Source organism: Osmerus mordax, chromosome 11, assembly GCF_038355195.1.
Source record: "Osmerus mordax isolate fOsmMor3 chromosome 11, fOsmMor3.pri, whole genome shotgun sequence".
Taxonomy (NCBI): domain Eukaryota; kingdom Metazoa; phylum Chordata; class Actinopteri; order Osmeriformes; family Osmeridae; genus Osmerus; species Osmerus mordax.
Genome location: NC_090060.1, coordinates 9,256,533 through 9,273,846, shown reverse-complemented (window position 1 = coordinate 9,273,846; position 17,314 = coordinate 9,256,533). Strand labels below are relative to the sequence as shown.

Sequence of the window (17,314 nt, the reverse complement as noted above, 5' to 3'; positions counted from 1 at the left end):
TACGGTTGACATACAGAAATGAACTGGCTGTGTTCTAAAATGTTACGGTTAAATATTTAATGTCAACTTAGATTCCTGCCTCACTGAGGTAAGGTAGCAATGTCTCCTTATCTTAGAGCTGTGTGTGTGTCTAACTGCTTCAAGCGTGTGTTCATACGCACATTAAGACGGCTGCCAACAGAAGCATCCTCTTTGCTGGTAGATGGGCAGGGATCAGCTGGAGAGAGGCAGGGCTACCAGTGGAGCGAGCGAGGGGGCCCTGCTCCAGACTCCCCCTACTTTAGGCTGATGGATACTAGAACTTCTGATGATAGTAGCTGTAACTTAAACACAATTAATTTATTCATCAGTACTTGCTTATTTAATCCTTTTCATCCTTCAGATCGACACAAATACAGACCAGAGGTAATGTATAGTATAACGCCTAGCTTTCTCCTCCTGCTTCAGGATGACCTTTTGAACTTTTACCATCTCTCTTCTGTCCAGGTGTGCCGGGGGTGCGGCCAGACCGCTTTGAAGAGGGCCTGTCTGTGAAACACTGCGCACTCTCCCTGGTTGGCGAGCCAATTATGTACCCCGAAATCAATGCCTTCCTTTGTCTCCTTCACACCCACCACATCTCCAGCTTTCTGGTCACCAATGCACAGTTCCCAGAGGAAATCAGGTAAATTAAATCAGGTAAACTAAAATAGCCTTTAGTTGGAACAGCATGCTGTAGAGCTTTCTCTTGAGGAGGTTTCTCCTGTGTACATTATCGTTCAACAAGTGATTGAGGAGGCTCCTACGGTCCGTCCTTATGTGAGCTGCCACTCGTGTCCGGAGGTGGGTGGAGACAGCTTGTGACAATTGAAGCTGTCTCTCAATTCAAGTCCCAATGCCAAATGACTTGACTCATCGCTACATAAAGGTCATCCTGGCTTTCCTTATTCTCTGCCAGCACCATTTCATTCATGCGCGAGTGACACCCTTTCTCCCCGACCCTTACCCCATGGCTTTTGAAGCCTACACAGTGCCACTCAAAGGGGTTGGGTCACGCCTGGGGAAGGCCTGATAAGAAGTACTCTGGGAGCAGAATTACAAATCACAGCCTTGCTCCGCCTGTCACCTGTGTCCATCTGTCTGGGTGTCAGTCACTTTAATGCACCATGCCCGATATAAAGCATCTTCGCCAGCTCCTCTGGCCTCATGAAAAATACATCCTCACCTCACATGCCTCTGCACACACTCATACACGTGCAAACCCTTATTCCCTTCTTATCAGCAGTGGCAGGAGGGCGCGGTGAGGAGCACAATGAGAAAAGAGGGTTTAGTGTCGGAGTCGAGGGAACACTGTTGTCAGTTCACAGTGTCTCTATTTGCAGTGCGGTAGCGCCTTATTCATCCGAGAACTGCATTCGCTGGCAACACAATAGAAACATTCATATGCTGTTGAATGTGTCTGTCTTGCAAGCTCAAGTCTCTGCATGTGACATCCCTCCTTTCTGTAATATTTATTTAACAAAATAGTTATTAAATTGAGCGTGTTAGAAGCAAGCAGCCACAGAGAGAACATTATACGTTGCATAGTCAGCACTGTGCCCATGTTTTAGTTATGTTGGCATCAGATTCTAAGGTTAAGTTGCCACAAGGGAACCTGAAAGACCTGCAAGCTGTTTGTAGTTAATTGTGCTGTAGTTGAAGAGTTGTTAACAGCCATTTTTGTCATTTCAAGCACCGTTGAAGGGATTGATATTGATATGGGCAGTTGTGTTGACTTTTTAAGATGGTTTTTTTCCCATTTCAAAAATGTACTTTCTCGACACAGAAGTCTGCCAATACAAGGACTACGAGGACACTCTTGATGATTTAATAAGATGTATAATACAATCACGTCAGCTAAACAACCACTCTCTTATTTGCTAAACCTCGATCTCCTGTAAGTCAACATTGACCCTGCTCCTTAATTCACCAGAACTTTAGCCCTTTGCTTTCATGTTCAAAAGATCAATCTCACTCTGGTCGCCCTACAGCGTGTCTGGGTTTGCATTCCTTGCTGTGTTGTTAGCCTCGGCCCTGCCGTGTCTGTCACACTGACTTATCATTCCCTGAACCAGAGCAGGCAGGGAGGACGGCATCAATCATCACCGTCAGGATTGTCTAGTCTTGGACAAGCTGTTGGAATTTATCGAGGTTGGACCCCAACCCCCATTATTGTGATTGCAAACAAGTGTTGGCCAACAAGAGGAGGAGATGAGAGGATAGCCAAATAAAGTAATAATCCATAATTCTCAAACTTCCGCCTGAATGAAGAACTCTACAGTCCTGTGGAAATTAAAAGTCCTATTGAAATGCCTTAGGAATGCCTTTGCTCAAATACGTTTTGTAACTTCACATACTGATTCAGTCTATAATATTTATTCCCACAGATTTCTTTTGTAGTTTAGTTAGAACTACAGTACTTAAGCATTCTCTCTTAGTTAAACCCATTTGCCTCCACATTGTGGGAGAAAAGACCCCGAAGCTTCAGTCAGTTTTGATGAAGGCCTCACTTTTCCCATTTGCTTCTCCTTTCTCATTCTCAGTCTTTGTCCTCCCTTTCTGAAATAAGAGTGCTTTGTATCTCTCCTCAAAGACCACAAATCTCTTAAACAGCACCAGGCCTTAGACTAGTCCTTTTACTTTACCCATACTCTGGGAAGAGATGGCTCACTGACATCACTCAGTTGGTTCTGGTATCCTTTTTTTTCTTTTGACCCGTCTTTTTTTGTCTTAATATTACATTCCTCATCTCCTCTCCAGGAATCTGGTGCCAGTCACACAGCTGTATGTCAGTGTGGATGCCAGCACTAAGGAGAGTCTTAAGAAGATCGACCGGCCGCTCTTCACGGACTTCTGGCCTCGCTTCCTAGACAGCCTTAAAGCCCTGGGTGACAAGGTGAGGCCAAGAGCTTTGTGGAGGTTGAGAAGATTTAGATCCAGAAAGATATAATAATTCTTTATAATTTTTTCTTCCTCTCTTTTTAGTTAGTTTACGTTAGTATCTTTGCCTTAGTTTACGTTAGTATCCTTGCCTTAAATACTGAAAATGTTGCTTTTCCACATTTGGTTGAAAATCTGTTAAATTATTTGTTAATTATTTGTGAATTCCCTCTATTCAAAAGCATGAATGCATAAAGTACAAACTTGGGTACAAACAAAAAGGTGGCGATGGTGATACACCTTTTGATGGCTTATCTCATCTCTCTATTCTCAAGGAGCCTCAGTGCATCTTTGGAGATTTTTAACAAAGTCAAAGGGAATACTATTCTCTTTGTCATTCTGACAGATGTCTCACTGGTTTGATGTCACTGTGTAGACAACAAATATTCTAGATTTTGATATTACCTCAATCTCACTACCGTTGCAAACCCCTGGGTGGAGAAATATAGATAAGTTATAATGGAAATGTTTTAGTTGTTATTTCTATAATAATGATGCGATCGAATTGCAGCCTCAAGATACGAGGCATTTGAGAGCTTCGATTAACAATTCGCTCATTAAATATTTCTTTCTTGTTAATTTTATTTCAAGGCTTTTATGGTCACTCTCTTATGGCTTCCCAAAATTCCTTCACTGATGGTGACAGCTCTTTGGACTTCATATTGAGAGTTGACAGAAACAGATTCCAAACACAAATACCATACTTGAAATGAACTCTAGACCTTTTATCTGCTCCTTGTCAATGAAATAACGAACTCCCTTTATGAGGGATTAACATACACAATGTGTATGCAGAATCCAGCCATTGTACATTGTAAAGCCTGCAATGTCCTGCATTGGCTTTTGATGTTTAATCTCCAACTAGGGAAATACTGATGTTTGGTATTTAAGAAAGAATCTCGCTCTCTGTCTCTGTCTGTGTGTGTGTGTGTGTCTGCCACGACCTCCTCTTATGAAGGGCTATATCTTGATTCTCAATTAGTGTCTTACTCCCCTATCAACTGTTCCCTCACCCCTCCTCTCCATTCTGACCTTCTCCTGGTGCTGTGGAAGTGATGGAGCCATGCCTCGTTGTCAGGTTTCTTGAAGAGAAACAGTCACCACTGTCCAATGATCCCTTCCCCTCTGTGCTAGGGAAGGGGCCATGCCCGGGGATCATCCTGCACCAACGGGGAGAACACCAGAGATCAGGCTGGGTGTTCTTAGTCATACTCCACTCCCCTGCAAGGCAGAGCTCTCTTCTCTTTTGTTCTCCTCTTCTGTTCTTTCCTTTTCTCTCCCGTCCTCCCATTCAGACACTCACTCTCCATGTTCTCTCTTCAGTTTTCAGTAACTTGTTAATGTATGAACATGCTGGAGGTGTTTATGATAAACTCGGTTGCAATAACGATGAGTGATAGCTCCTCCTGCTGAGAGAGTTTGATGGCCTCAGAGGGCCATAGAATGAGAACGATGTGGCCTTCTCAAAAGTGTGTGCTCCATTTTGGAGAAAACAAATACATAGAGGGTTGAATATGTGCTGTAGTGTCTTATGGCTCGACAGCTCTGTGAGATTAGTGCTCTAGAGCCTCTTCATCATAGTCCAGGCGTGCTTGTCGTTGTGATGTAATATCACGGTTGTCTGTTGTATTCTCAACCTTGGCTCTGAATTCTCCGTCAGGCTGCTCCCCGTACATTCAAAAGGAACAGATGCAGCCTCCTCTTGTTCTTCCTCTCTCCTGCTCTCACTCATTTTCTCCCTGGCTCGCTCGCTCTCTCTCCATCTCTGTCACGACAGACAGATGGGGGTTGAGGCATCGGCATCATGGCAATCTGGAAAGAGACAAGAATGCCATTTATGAATTATTCTTAACACACAATATTGGCACTCTCAATTAAGCATGTCATCTCCTGTGCTAATTGTCTGTATTTTAATCCACAGTAATTACAGCCCAACAACAACCAAATGACATCTCAGAGATGATGAATAACTCCTAAAACACTTATTGCTTTGCTCAGGACTTATGCAACACTTACTTGTCCATCATTGCCACACTTCTCTTTGTCCGCAGCATAAAGGAAGACATTGGATCTTGTTCTTTATTAAAGTCATTTGCGTTGTCAAGGCCTTCCTCAGTTTATCCAATACAAGGAAATAAGTGAGAATTTTAGTGATTTGAGTTTCACTCAACTTTTTGAGTGATATGGTTTCAGTTTACTTTTCTTCCCTCTCATGATGTTCCCTCACTCTGTGTGTTCAGAGACAGAGGACCGTGTACAGACTAACACTGGTGAAGGCCTGGAACGTGGTGGAGCTGGAGGCCTACTCAGAGCTCATTGCCTTGGGACAGCCGGACTTCATCGAGGTCAAGGTAGGCACACATATCTTCAGTGAAAGGAAAATGGAAAGTAAACAGGGAATTGGCCCTCATTTTCTTTGGCACTTTTCTTTGTGTCTTCCTGCCTCTATACTGTCACTCTCCATGAGCCCTCCTTTATATTCTCCCTTCATTTCTGTGACGGTGAAGAGACTCACCTCTTAATGACCAAAGTAATCATGTTAAACCATATCATTAATTGGTGGTCAAGGACACGTAGCTAATGAATTTGTGATCTTCAATTAAATTATTTGCAAAGTTCAAGACTGTAGTAAAACCCTTCAAAAATATGCTTAAAGTACTTAAAAAAATATCCATAACCCTGTCACTTCCTATTCTGGAATAAAGAATCATACATTTGTATGTGGGATAGATGCTGTGAAGAGTAACATATTAATGATGTGAATTGTATCGTGTAAAAATGTGTACAGTTATCCAAATCTAATAATTGACAACACATATTACGCTACGCACTTTCATCCTCTTATTCGTTGACTTTTACCATTAACTGGATCACATCACTAAATGATGAGTCGATTCAAACACAAAAAGCAAAGACTGGTTCTGGTTTGATGTGCAAGATTATGGCCGACATGCATAAAAGAGAATTATCTGAATGGATGATCCAGATGGCTTTTAAAAGAGACCTCCAAGTCATCTTGGGACGATGTGTATCTCAGGCCGCACTGTTAAATCGATATGTCCCTAAGATTTATATACTGCCTATTAGTCTCTCTTGATGTCCCCCTGACCTGATGTGCAATTCACTTGAGTGTCAGTTAGTGGAGAACACCCCATTGACCCAGCTATGGTAATTGGTGTGATACAGTATGAATGAGAGGGGAGGAATCTGATCTAGAGTTGTCATAGTGATACAGCGGGTCATTTAATTAAATGCTGTGTTTTTTGGTGTTTTATGATTGATTTATTCACAAGGCTTATTCAAATGACGGATTGAAGAGATTGAAGTCAAACAGCAAGGTTTTCATTCAAACCTGAAAGGAACCTAGTTGGGGAAAAATAGATCCAGTTTGCAAGTGTTTTATGTTATTGATCTTCCTATGATGAACACATTTGTAATAAATGTGTTTTTTGTGAAGTATAACTTGAAAGTCAAATTTAAGATTTGAAATGTCTCCAAATCTCTCCAGACCCTATTGTGTTATCATATCCTCTCCTCTGAAAGAGGTGAGAGTTGCAAAGCAAGATGACTGATATTGCCTGCATTGTAAATACTTGGAAAGACACACTATCATAGAACACCTTAGCTACATAAAGACCCCCCCCCCACCACCACCACACACACTCTCTCCAAAAATACACACACCTTAATTTGGAGGCAGGAGCACAGCCTGGGTTGCTTAGCAACAGTGATGACCCACTTGGACCCAACGCTGTGCAGCAGGTTGAGGGCCCACCTCTCTTAGGTCTCAGGGCCAATCAGTGAAGAAATGGTGCCAAATAAAGCTGCCTTATATTCTCCTGAAACACACACATGCACTCCCAACACAGTTTCTCATGGATTGTACACAAGTGTGCAAGCACACACACACACATACACACACACACAAACAAACAAACACCCTCACCATGCTTGCACTGTCCATAATGCACTTTACACTTTTAGATACTTGTACTCACACACACACACTTGTTATTAAGTTGTTGGTTTAAAAAAAGTTGTCTTTCTCAAGATACTGTCCTTGTCACAGAAGTCTTTACATCACTGTCGTCAAGCTGTATTAGCCGCAGAAAGTCGAGGACTGAGAAGTGTGTGAGTCATCGGAGCACTCAGCAATCCTTCCAAGCGGGCTCAGCAGAGACAGGATGGGCGTTACTTAAGAGCCACTTCAGCGTCACTGTTGATGTGCTCAGGAGGAGGTCAGAAGAGCCAGAGAAATAAGACTGGAATGTAACGTGTGAAATGATGTTACAACTGTGTACAAAAGAACAGAGGTTTATAAAATATATATATAATGTATATATATATATTTGACACACAATTTAATCACAGTTATTTCCTTTCAGTCAACCAAACCATTGGCCCACGCAAGCAGTGGTGGGTGCTCTCAGTGAATCAGCGAATCTATTATAAGATGGCGTGCTTGCAGCCAGGGTGGTGCCGTTAGGAGCTGCTGGTAGTGAGAGGGCTGTTGTTTACTGAACCATGGGGCTGTGCAGAAACATGTCCTGTTTGTGTCTAGGTGGACTGGAGGTTCTGGTGGCGATGTACAATCAGGGGAGCCTTGCTGTCCTTATCACCCATGTCCTTCTGATCATGAACACAAACACACATACAGCACACCCTCCTTTTATTCACACTCAGCAGTTGCAGCGAGACTCAGAATCTGCTCTCCTCCTTGAGCCTGGGCTGCTCGCCTCCTGCTAGGGAAGAAGCAGCCAGGAGCCACACTCACCGAAATAGCCTGGTGCTCCTTATCTCATCAGTCACACAGCATCAGCTCCTGTCATTACAAGACACACACAGAAACTCACACATGAGAATACACACACATACACACACAAGCACACACACAGGAATACACACAGGCATACAGAATACACACACTCCCCAAAGGCAAACTTCAGCCAAGAGAACACAACCACACACACTGAACTCGTCCTCTCAACCTGACTGTACATTGTGTCTTTTATACAAGATGCACAAAACTACCTTCTACGGGGTCTATAAAATCCGGAAGTTATGTTATGAAGCCTGCAACAACCAGCCAGAGAGATCTGAGATTGGGATGTTATTTCAGACACATCAAACTGTTGTCTATACACACTCACGCTCAGTAGGAAACCCTGCTTGAGGCCAACAGGATGAAGGCCAGTGGAAGTCTTCTGAACTACGAACCCCCCCCCCCGCCCCTCCCGCTCTAACAGGCTCACTGTGGGACCACTTAAAGCTGCATTCACCACACAGGCAAAAGGGGCCTGATTCTGATGTTTTTGCTGAACTGTGACTTAGGGTGAATTGGTCATTCTCCCTATCAGGAATCTGATATTGGCCACCAAAAATAAATAAATAAGAATATGGACAACCATACAAAAACAATCTGATGTGAGCAAAACATTTGAATTTAGCACCAAGGCTTGCGGTGTGAATGTAGTATTACTGTAGAATATCGCTTCTGGCCTTTCTGCATCGGTGTGCTTCACTTGACAGGGCTTACTTCAATCTGTACAGCACATCCAAGACACACACTTAACTATAACAGTGTTACAATGAGCAATTTTGACTCAATAACTTAACCATGCTCTCACAGGTCACCCATGTTATGTGTCCCTGTTCTTAGTTTCACCTTTTTTTCTTCTAGTCCGTCTTGACCCTCAGTAACATTGAGGCTCCAGGCTATATTCCTTCGGCTATGGGATTGACTAAAGCCTTATATCCTTACAATTAGTATATCACACAGGACATGGACTGGGACAGTGATGGAACACCTTGCACCCAGTCTCACCTTAGCCCACATCACTGCTTCATGACAGTGACCTCCCTGTTGGGGCGTACTACATGGTGTGGGTGGGCGTGTGTGAAGGAGGGGGGGTTGTCCGCATAGTGATGTTGGGGAAGTGTGTGGGTGGTATTTCAGTGAAACTATTGAAGCAAAAGGGTAAAGCTTGTTTCATGTTGTATGTGTCCTCATGGTGTGATTGTTTGAGATTCTGTAAGAAGCACAGACTTCATCACTGCCGCACAAGTTAGTAATCTGGGGGGAAGGTAAATGTACTGCCTCCATATTTAGATTTTTTTATGGCCCTTTTGTGTTCAGACTGATGATCATCTGAAAACGGCATCAATATTTCTTCCTTCTCACTGGTTTACACTAGCACAGGTGAGAATTGGCCTGAAACATAGCCGCAGACTGCTTTGATGCCTGCCAGTACGAAGAGAAACACTGGTGTCTCATTACGGGCGTAAAGAGCTGTGCTATTAGGAAGTAGGCAGGAAGTCTACGAACAGGACCCACCCCCCTCAGCGTCTCGCTGATGTTCACCTGTTTTTGTTTTTCACTTGTTTGTCTCCCGCACTAAAATCCACTCGCTGTCTTTTGTTTCTCACTCTTCACTTCTCCTCCCTCTCTTTCTAATCCCCTGCCCCATCATTCCTTTTCCCTCTTTCTCTCCCTCCTTCCCTCGGTCCCTCTCTCCCTTTCTTGGTGATTTATACCTCAGCTTGTGAAGGTGATCATTATTCTGAAAGGCTACAGGCCAGTCTGATAAGAACAAGACTCCTCATCAATTCTGTACAACACCCCGTGCCTTACCATGCCTTATCGTCCTTGGGAGATTGGCTTCCAACCCAAACGACAAAAGAGTGTGTTTGTGCATCTGTGTATTTGAGTATTTCTTTGTGTGTGTCGCGTTTCTCTGTTTCCTGGTTAGGAAGACGCCTCTGAATCTTCCTCTGCGGAGAAGCATGAGGCTCTGAATGGACCTCTGTACTGGGCTCTTTATGAGCAGTGGGATAAACCAGTCTCTGAAAGTAGACCAGTCTCTGAAAAGTGAAAGAAATGTAATATTGCTGTGTCTGACAGACTGTCAATAAATGTAAAACGATAACATACAAGCTGTGCATTACAACCATAGTGAACACTTGAAGACCCAGCATGAATGGAGTGATTAATGAGTTTGGTTGACCAAAATGTGTTTGACAGCACAATATTAATAATCATAATTATGAATTATTTAGGTTTTAACAAACGCTGTCGGTGGTCTGGGTCCTGGCCTGGTCCTCAGGAAACCGTGAGGCCATACAGGCTGGCGGTGTGTTTGCATGTGTGAATGTGTGTGTTGGTTCTTCATTTACACAATTTGACAATTTGTTGATTTGTGCTGCATGTTCTCTTACTTCCTTGATACTTGTACACAGTCTTTCTTCCCTTTTCTTCTTTTCTCATTTTTTCCTCTCCCTCCGGTTCTGGCCTTGGGAGACCGTGCGAGTCAGTGCTTGAGGTAAAATTCACGTACTGCGCTTGTCACTCCAGTACTTGCCGATGTCCAGGCTCCAATTGATTATTGTTCTCAAGTCACTGTCTTTCCAGAGCTCATAGCAAAAACAGAATGTAACTTTTAACGATTTAAGAATCAGAGGAAAGTTCGAGAATCATTAGGGTTTTTATTTTCATGGGAGTTATCCTTAAAATAGAAAGAATGTTCCAAATCTCCTCCCCCTTCCACCTCAAATCAAAGACACAATACAGCCAGCATCCTGAGAGGGTGCTAAAAGACTTGAGCTGTCACTCACACAAAAGCCTGTCACATCCCATTTTATTTTCTCCATTGAATTAGAGTGGCTTTAAATCTCAGAGACAACCCCTGGAATTTGAGATAATAGAAGTGTCTTTGAGGTAAAGTGTATAAAATGTGTTGTTTTTTCAACCGCATACCTCTGCGTAGCACTGCATCTTATCCAGTCACTGTATATTAAGCGTACTTTCCTAGTTGCTATCTCTTTGTCTGTATGGTGGTGGGAAGAGCAGTGGAATGTCCTAGTGAAGGAAAACTCTAGAATACAGATGCAGATAACGGCAAATAGCAAGCAAGCAAAACCTCCCACGTCCCACATTTCTTATCTCCGGCGCTTCCACATCTCTGTTCCTCTCCAGTCATCCGCTTCTATCTCCCCGCCGGCCTGCTGAATCCACCTTATAGTCTGTGGCACATGTTGTATGAGACTCCCTGCTTCATGTGGCTGAGGAAGGATTTACATTGATCTCTCTCCATCCCCCCCCCTCTCTTTCCCAGGGGGTGACGTACTGCGGGGAGAGCTCGGCCAGTAGCCTGACCATGGCTAACGTGCCCTGGCACGAGGAGGTGGTCCACTTTGTCCAGCAGCTGGCTGACATGCTGCCACAGTACGAGATCGCCTGCGAGCACGAGCACTCCAACTGTCTGCTGATAGCCCACAAGAAGGTAAGTGCTGCACCTCTGGGCACGGTGCGGTATTCTGTAGGAGTCCCCTTTCCCTCTCTTTCCCCCTCGTTCCTACTGTCTTTTTCTCTTTTTCCCCCTCTTTCCGTGTTTTCCCCTCACTTTCCCCCTCCTTCTCTTCCTGCCACCATTTCCTCTTAAAACACCTAGTTGTGTATGTGTGAGAGAGAATGTGTGTTGTCTCCCTGCATCGTAGAGATGGCACAAACGTCTCCCTCAACATCCATGCCTAAATTCCTGTTCACCTTGATGCCTCCACCCACAACCTCCCACAACACGTTACCGGCCCCTTTCCACCCAGAAAAACAAGACTTTACACACATCTCTCTTGTTTTTGTTGTCTTATTGCTGGCCCTAAACAAATGCACGTTAATGATGCCAACCTTTGAAGAAAACATTGTTCCTTTTTGGCAGCGGATCTCTCCCTTTTCGTCCCTCGTCTTATGCAGCCGCTAGCAGTGAAGCAGAGACAGATATGAATCAATAATGAATGAATTATGATATATCACCCTCTCTCTCCTCCTGGGCAGCGAAGACGATGGGGCCTCAACTCTCACAGAGAATCATTCATTACTGTTTGGTTTGGGATCAAAGGATTCCCTTTATTGTTTTTAGAGAACAATTAATAAAACAATACTCAAACTCGCCTAATCAGGCTCCTCTAACCCTGAAGAAAACTTCTCGCCTTTGTTCTGTACCCACGTTTGTCTGATATGTCTCGACTAGTCATTATCTGAATACCAGCTATGTTTGCCTCTATCCTCCCCTAATTTTTCCTGGGGACTGACTTGCAGAGAGACCGAGTTGACAGGGGCAGGGAGAGAAAGCGGGAAAAAGAGAGAGTGCCAGCATTTGATTGTAATTGCGTCTGAGTTTGGGGTATGAGTCACTGTGAGATGTTAAGTTACTAGACGCGCTGTGTCTTGGAGCCAGGCAACATGAATAACTAATACAGTATTTGTTGCGCCCGTGATGGGACTTATAAAGGCAATGAGGCACTAGGGTTTTCATGGTGCTTGTGACGAGGCTTTGGGTTCAACTCCTAAAAGGATCATGTACAGTAAGTCTACGCCCCTAACAGTGTCCTGATCTTTGATTGACATATACCTCCACCAATGGGTGGAGGTCTCCATTTACCTTCCTGACTGAAACAAGGGGTTGGTTTTGTCCCTCTATTTTAAATTAAAACAAAGGGATAAAGTTCATCAATACACAACAATAGTATGCAGACACACAATTCCCAGGTCTATCGCTGCCCACCAGAAGGATCTAATTCTGTGACCCTGGGTGATGATGATGGTGGTGAGGATGGTGATTATTATGATGTGATATGATGGGACCTTCCATAGACGGCAGGTGACGCATCCGTCTCCTTGGCCATGTCCCCCTGATGAAGACTGAGTGGGTAGTCAAGCTTTGGCACCGTGGGACTTGAGTGGACTGGTCCCCAACACACAAATGGGGACCAAAAAAAGCCAATTGTTCCTTTTAAATTCAACTCAATTTTTCAAAAGCCAGCCTGAAAGGCCACAGTCAATACTTCACTGCATTGATTTCCCCCGCCTCCTGTCCTCCTCTCGCTCTCTTACGCCCTTTGTCCTCGTTGCCTCTGTCTTTAACCGGCGCATTCCATGATACTGTTGTAGATGACTCCGTCAACCTCTTCACAGGAGCTGTAATTTCCTCTGTCTCGGTATCCTCGTGTGCCTCTCACACACTGTGTCCTGAAGGTGGAGCAAGGAAGTCCACATACAGTACCAGTCAAAAGTTTGGACACATTTTCCCATGTGTCCAAACTTTTGACTGGTACTGTACATTTATGTACATCACTTTGTCTCCAACACTGCTTCTTGTTAGGTGAAGTGTACTGGAAAGAAATGTAAAGCTGTATCCAAGCGAACATTTTTCTTTTAACCTTATTACCGCTGCATTGTCTCGTCTGCGATTTAAGTGCTTTACACACAGCTGTGTGTGTGTGTGAGTGTGTGTTCGTGTGTACGTGTGTGTGAGTGAGAGAGCCTGGCTGTCTTTTGTCTCCTGTGATTCTTCAATAATTCATAGGCACTTAAAACATTATGAGCACATTTGAGCACTGTTTGCCATTTATATATGCAGCACACCAGAATGGATCCATAGTTATTTTAATGACTGTCAAGCAAATGTGCAGTAAAATATTCTATGTAGATTACTCACCCCAACTGTTATTTTGGTAAAGTGGTTCTGCATAATATCTGGGTGAACTTTCAAAAACGGTGTGTGTGGGGGAGGGGGGGGGGCACATGCATGTGTGGGCACTTAGCTTTTGCAGTCCATAAAGGTTTGTGTAAGACAAATCACTGGAGTGGCTTGTGATGGATCTTTAACCAACACCAACTCCATCATCCATCTGTCCATGCTCTCCCAAGGGCCCCCCCCCCCCCACCAACCCCCTATCGACAGGCTGCTGTTTGCCCAGGTCCTGGCTCTCTTTGTGGGGAGGCCCCAGACCTGTGGTTCCCTCTAGAAGATAACAGTGTAATGAAAAGCGCAGGCTTAGCACACAGGGCTCCCCAGGGAGAGCTCCTGGTTACTGGGGCTGTTTGAGACAGATTGCAGGTACTACGGTGAAGCGGCCAAACGGTGGAAACTGCACTACATAGGAAACGGTAGTAGTGTATTACATTGAGGGAAACCTCCTGTTTTTTGTGCAATGAGTTGCAGCTGTCCTTAGCAATGAGGGTATTTGGAGTGTAACAACATGGGTAATTTGCTTCTGAAGTTTCAGAAGGGTATTGCTTAGTGAGCGGGAAGTGATTTGGCAATTTTTCATCCTGTTTGCTCCCATGCTTGTTGAAATGATTCCCCTCCTCATTTTTTTTAAGGCTTCATTAGTGACTTAACAGTTAGTTTGCATCTACTGCAGTCACTGCACTGCTAATGGCCAATGTGCTAATGTGTACTTTTCACTCTCTCAATGGGCTGGTATCATCAGTGTTAAGGCCTTAATTGGGATTTAATTCATTGTTTTATTTTTTAAGATCTTGACATTTTGAAAGTCTTCCAGATCTACAATGTGGACTAGTCCAAGAGCTTTGTCAGTTGAAGGATCTTACTGCCCTGAACTGCCCAAATATTGAATGCTAAAATCTGACAAATCCTCCCCTGGAAAATCTAGGCCTAACCGCCATTTTGTTTCATGTCAATTACTTTAAAAACTGTTTAGACAACTGCTGTGGCTTGTTTCCAACTAAAGACAGATGGATGGATGCCATTTAATTCATTTCTCAAAAGAAATATGGCACAATATTGGCAAAATTTGGCACCAGACAATTGTATTTCTGGGACAACAACTAGTTTTTCTGATGTGTCAACATTGCAGTCTCCCAGTTGAGCAGTGTGGCTCAGCACACACACACTCAAACATACATGTGTACTGTACATACTGTATTCTTACTTTCTTACCTTATTTTCTCCTGTGCCCCCCATCTCTTACTATCTATCTCTCTCTCTCTCTTTCTCTCCATCAGTTTATCTACCGCTACTCTCATCATGCTCTCTCAGCTGGAAAGTGTGTGGGTAAAAACTAGAAATGTTTGATGGAGACATAACTGTAAGGAGGTGTGAATCTGGACCGGTGATGCCTGCTGGGGCATCTGAATTGGAAATAAACAATCACTTAATAAACTCAAGTTTTGAAGTGATGCTTTAAATATATTATTTGTTTGTTACTTAATTGTTTAGTCTGAATCGTCTTGTTACTGTGTGTTTCAGCTAGAGAGGAATATACCCTGAAGAAAGATATTTTCTGATCTCTATGCAGCACCGAATGTGTCTGGCCACATTCACTGCACACATTGTCTCCAACTCCAAATCTTCCTCTCTTTCCAGTTTTTCACTCCATTGGATATTTTTTACTTTCTCCTCTCCCGTCTTGTTTTGACATTTTGTCCCCTGTTCCCCTCTCCACCCCACCCCGCCCCTTTCACTGGGCTGTGTCACAGAGGAGTGTCCACGGTTGAGAGGTGGAGGTTCTACACCTCTACACCATTGGTTAATGAAAGCTCCTGTCAGCCATTGAGCACACAGGAGATTGCACTCTGATCTCGGGAGCGTGATTGATCACTTCAATCCACAAATACCATCTACTCTTCTGTGTGTGTTTGTGTGGGTGCATGCGTGTGTGTGTGTCTACACAAATGAACGAGCTCACTGTGTGTCTGTGGCGGTTCTTCACAGTTCAAGGTAAAAGGGGAGTGGTGGACATGGATTGACTATGACGGCTTCCAGGAGCTCGTGCAGGCCTACGAGAAGAGCGGCGGCCGGCAGGTCTTCTCAGCCCAGGACTACATGTCCAAAACCCCTCACTGGGCCCTGTTTGGGGCCCGGGATCAAGGCTTCGACCCGGCGGACACACGCTTCCAAAGGAGGAACAAAGCCAAAGACATTTCTGGATGTTGATCTAGCAAGAGGGAACGAGAGTAGATGGTGATGGAGAGATAGTAAGTGGGAGGGAGCAGTTCAGTTTCACATTACATTTGACTTTTAATTGTCATAATCAGTTGTAAGGTCTGTATTACCTGTCTTTATTTTTTTGTTTTACAATGAAATAAAAATGTTTTTTTTCTTTGGTGTTTTTCAACCAGAAACTGCAAGGTTCAATCTCCAAACCAGCCTGTTCTTTTTTTGTCTTTTCAAAAAATAAATACTGTTGTTTCCATGCTTACAGTACTTCAAATGTTTATTCTTTTTAACGTCATTATGACGTTACCTTGATTAATTTTAATTTTGCTAACTAGCACTAGAGGATTGCACTATTTACGTTTGGTAGCTGGTGTGTGTATGTCATCTGTCCCCCCCATGTTTGAGGAGGAGAGAGGGAGTCATGAGGATCCTGTTAAGGAGGAGGGCTGAAGTACTCAGTGTATCACTAGACTTGCTCTCGGCTCCAATCACCCCTCATGTGCACAACTCAAGCTGGACTGCCACTACCAAGTGTCTACTGAATTATCTTTATCTCATCAAAATGTTCTTTGAAAATATCCCCTGTTTTTCCTTGTCGTATTTTTGTTTCACACTCGTTCTGTGTTCTATTCATGTTTCTGCAATGCCTGGCAAATAGGGTACGTAACGGCTGATGTTTACTGTATCACTGCAATAAATGTATATACGACAACAAAATTCCTTGTTCTCTGTTCAGTGAATCAATAGACTGGTATGGTGAGGCTTGTTGAAAGCCGTGTCATAATGGACTAGCACAGTATGCTGCAGTCTGCATCTGCCCACACCTTTCACTTTCACCATTTTTATTGTCCCCTTTCATCGGCTCTTGAATTAGAACCTGACATTTACAGGCTCTTGTAAGACCAGGAGACGGGCTTCAGTGTCTTCACTGCTTTTGTGTATTGGTCAGTTTAGTAGGTCTTTGACCAGTCAGTCAGTCCACCTGTTTGCTTATTTTTTACAGTGTCTAGACTGATGTTGAAAAATTATAATGCTATGGTTCTGACGAGAATCTGTGTAAGAAGTGAAATGAAGCTTCTGCTGTATACACCAAAGGTCCACTGTGATTGGAGTAAGGAGGTGTGAGCCATACAGAGGTATATGGAACATTAAGCTGGCTTTGCCACTGTCTTCCACAGGCTGATCCAGCTAGATGTTTTGCCTCTTGAAAATAATGGGAAACTATTTTTGGAATCCATTCAGCACAAGGTTGAAAATATCTATAGATGTGCACTGTGTGTACCTGAGTCTGCATCAGGTAGATGGAACAGGGATAGGCTAGGAGGTTACCTTGACTCAGTGTGTAATAACACTTCATTGGATGTATGTTAGTCATCAACGAGTAAAGCTGAAAGCACATTGTGTTGATCAGAGTGAGCCTACAAGGGATGGGATGAAAAGTCCTTCAACCTTCAAATAAAGGCAAATGGACAGGGCAAGTGTGTGTTGTAACAAAACGTTCATCCCAAGATTTGGGTGTCTCCATCTCGTCGTAACCCTGCCTTGAACTCTGCATGTGGTTGATTTTAGATCAGATAAGCCCTTTGTTTAGGAAAGACTGTACATTAGTGGTGAGGAAG

At 43.7% G+C, this 17,314-nt stretch overlaps 1 protein-coding gene across 2 annotated transcripts in view; it reads left to right on the top strand.

The window, feature by feature from the left end:
- tyw1 (tRNA-yW synthesizing protein 1 homolog (S. cerevisiae)) overlaps positions 1 to 16,399 on the top strand; it is a 34,635-nt gene extending 18,236 nt beyond the window's left edge. For both annotated transcript variants that reach the window (XM_067246939.1, XM_067246940.1), the window contains 5 exons: positions 487 to 664; positions 2,779 to 2,914; positions 5,199 to 5,309; positions 11,070 to 11,237; positions 15,471 to 16,399. In XM_067246939.1, coding sequence (XP_067103040.1) covers positions 487 to 664; positions 2,779 to 2,914; positions 5,199 to 5,309; positions 11,070 to 11,237; positions 15,471 to 15,692 — 815 coding nt within the window. In that variant the 3' untranslated portion in view covers positions 15,693 to 16,399. The remainder of the gene's footprint in view (positions 1 to 486; positions 665 to 2,778; positions 2,915 to 5,198; positions 5,310 to 11,069; positions 11,238 to 15,470) is intronic.
- Positions 16,400 to 17,314: the final 915 nt, after the last annotated feature.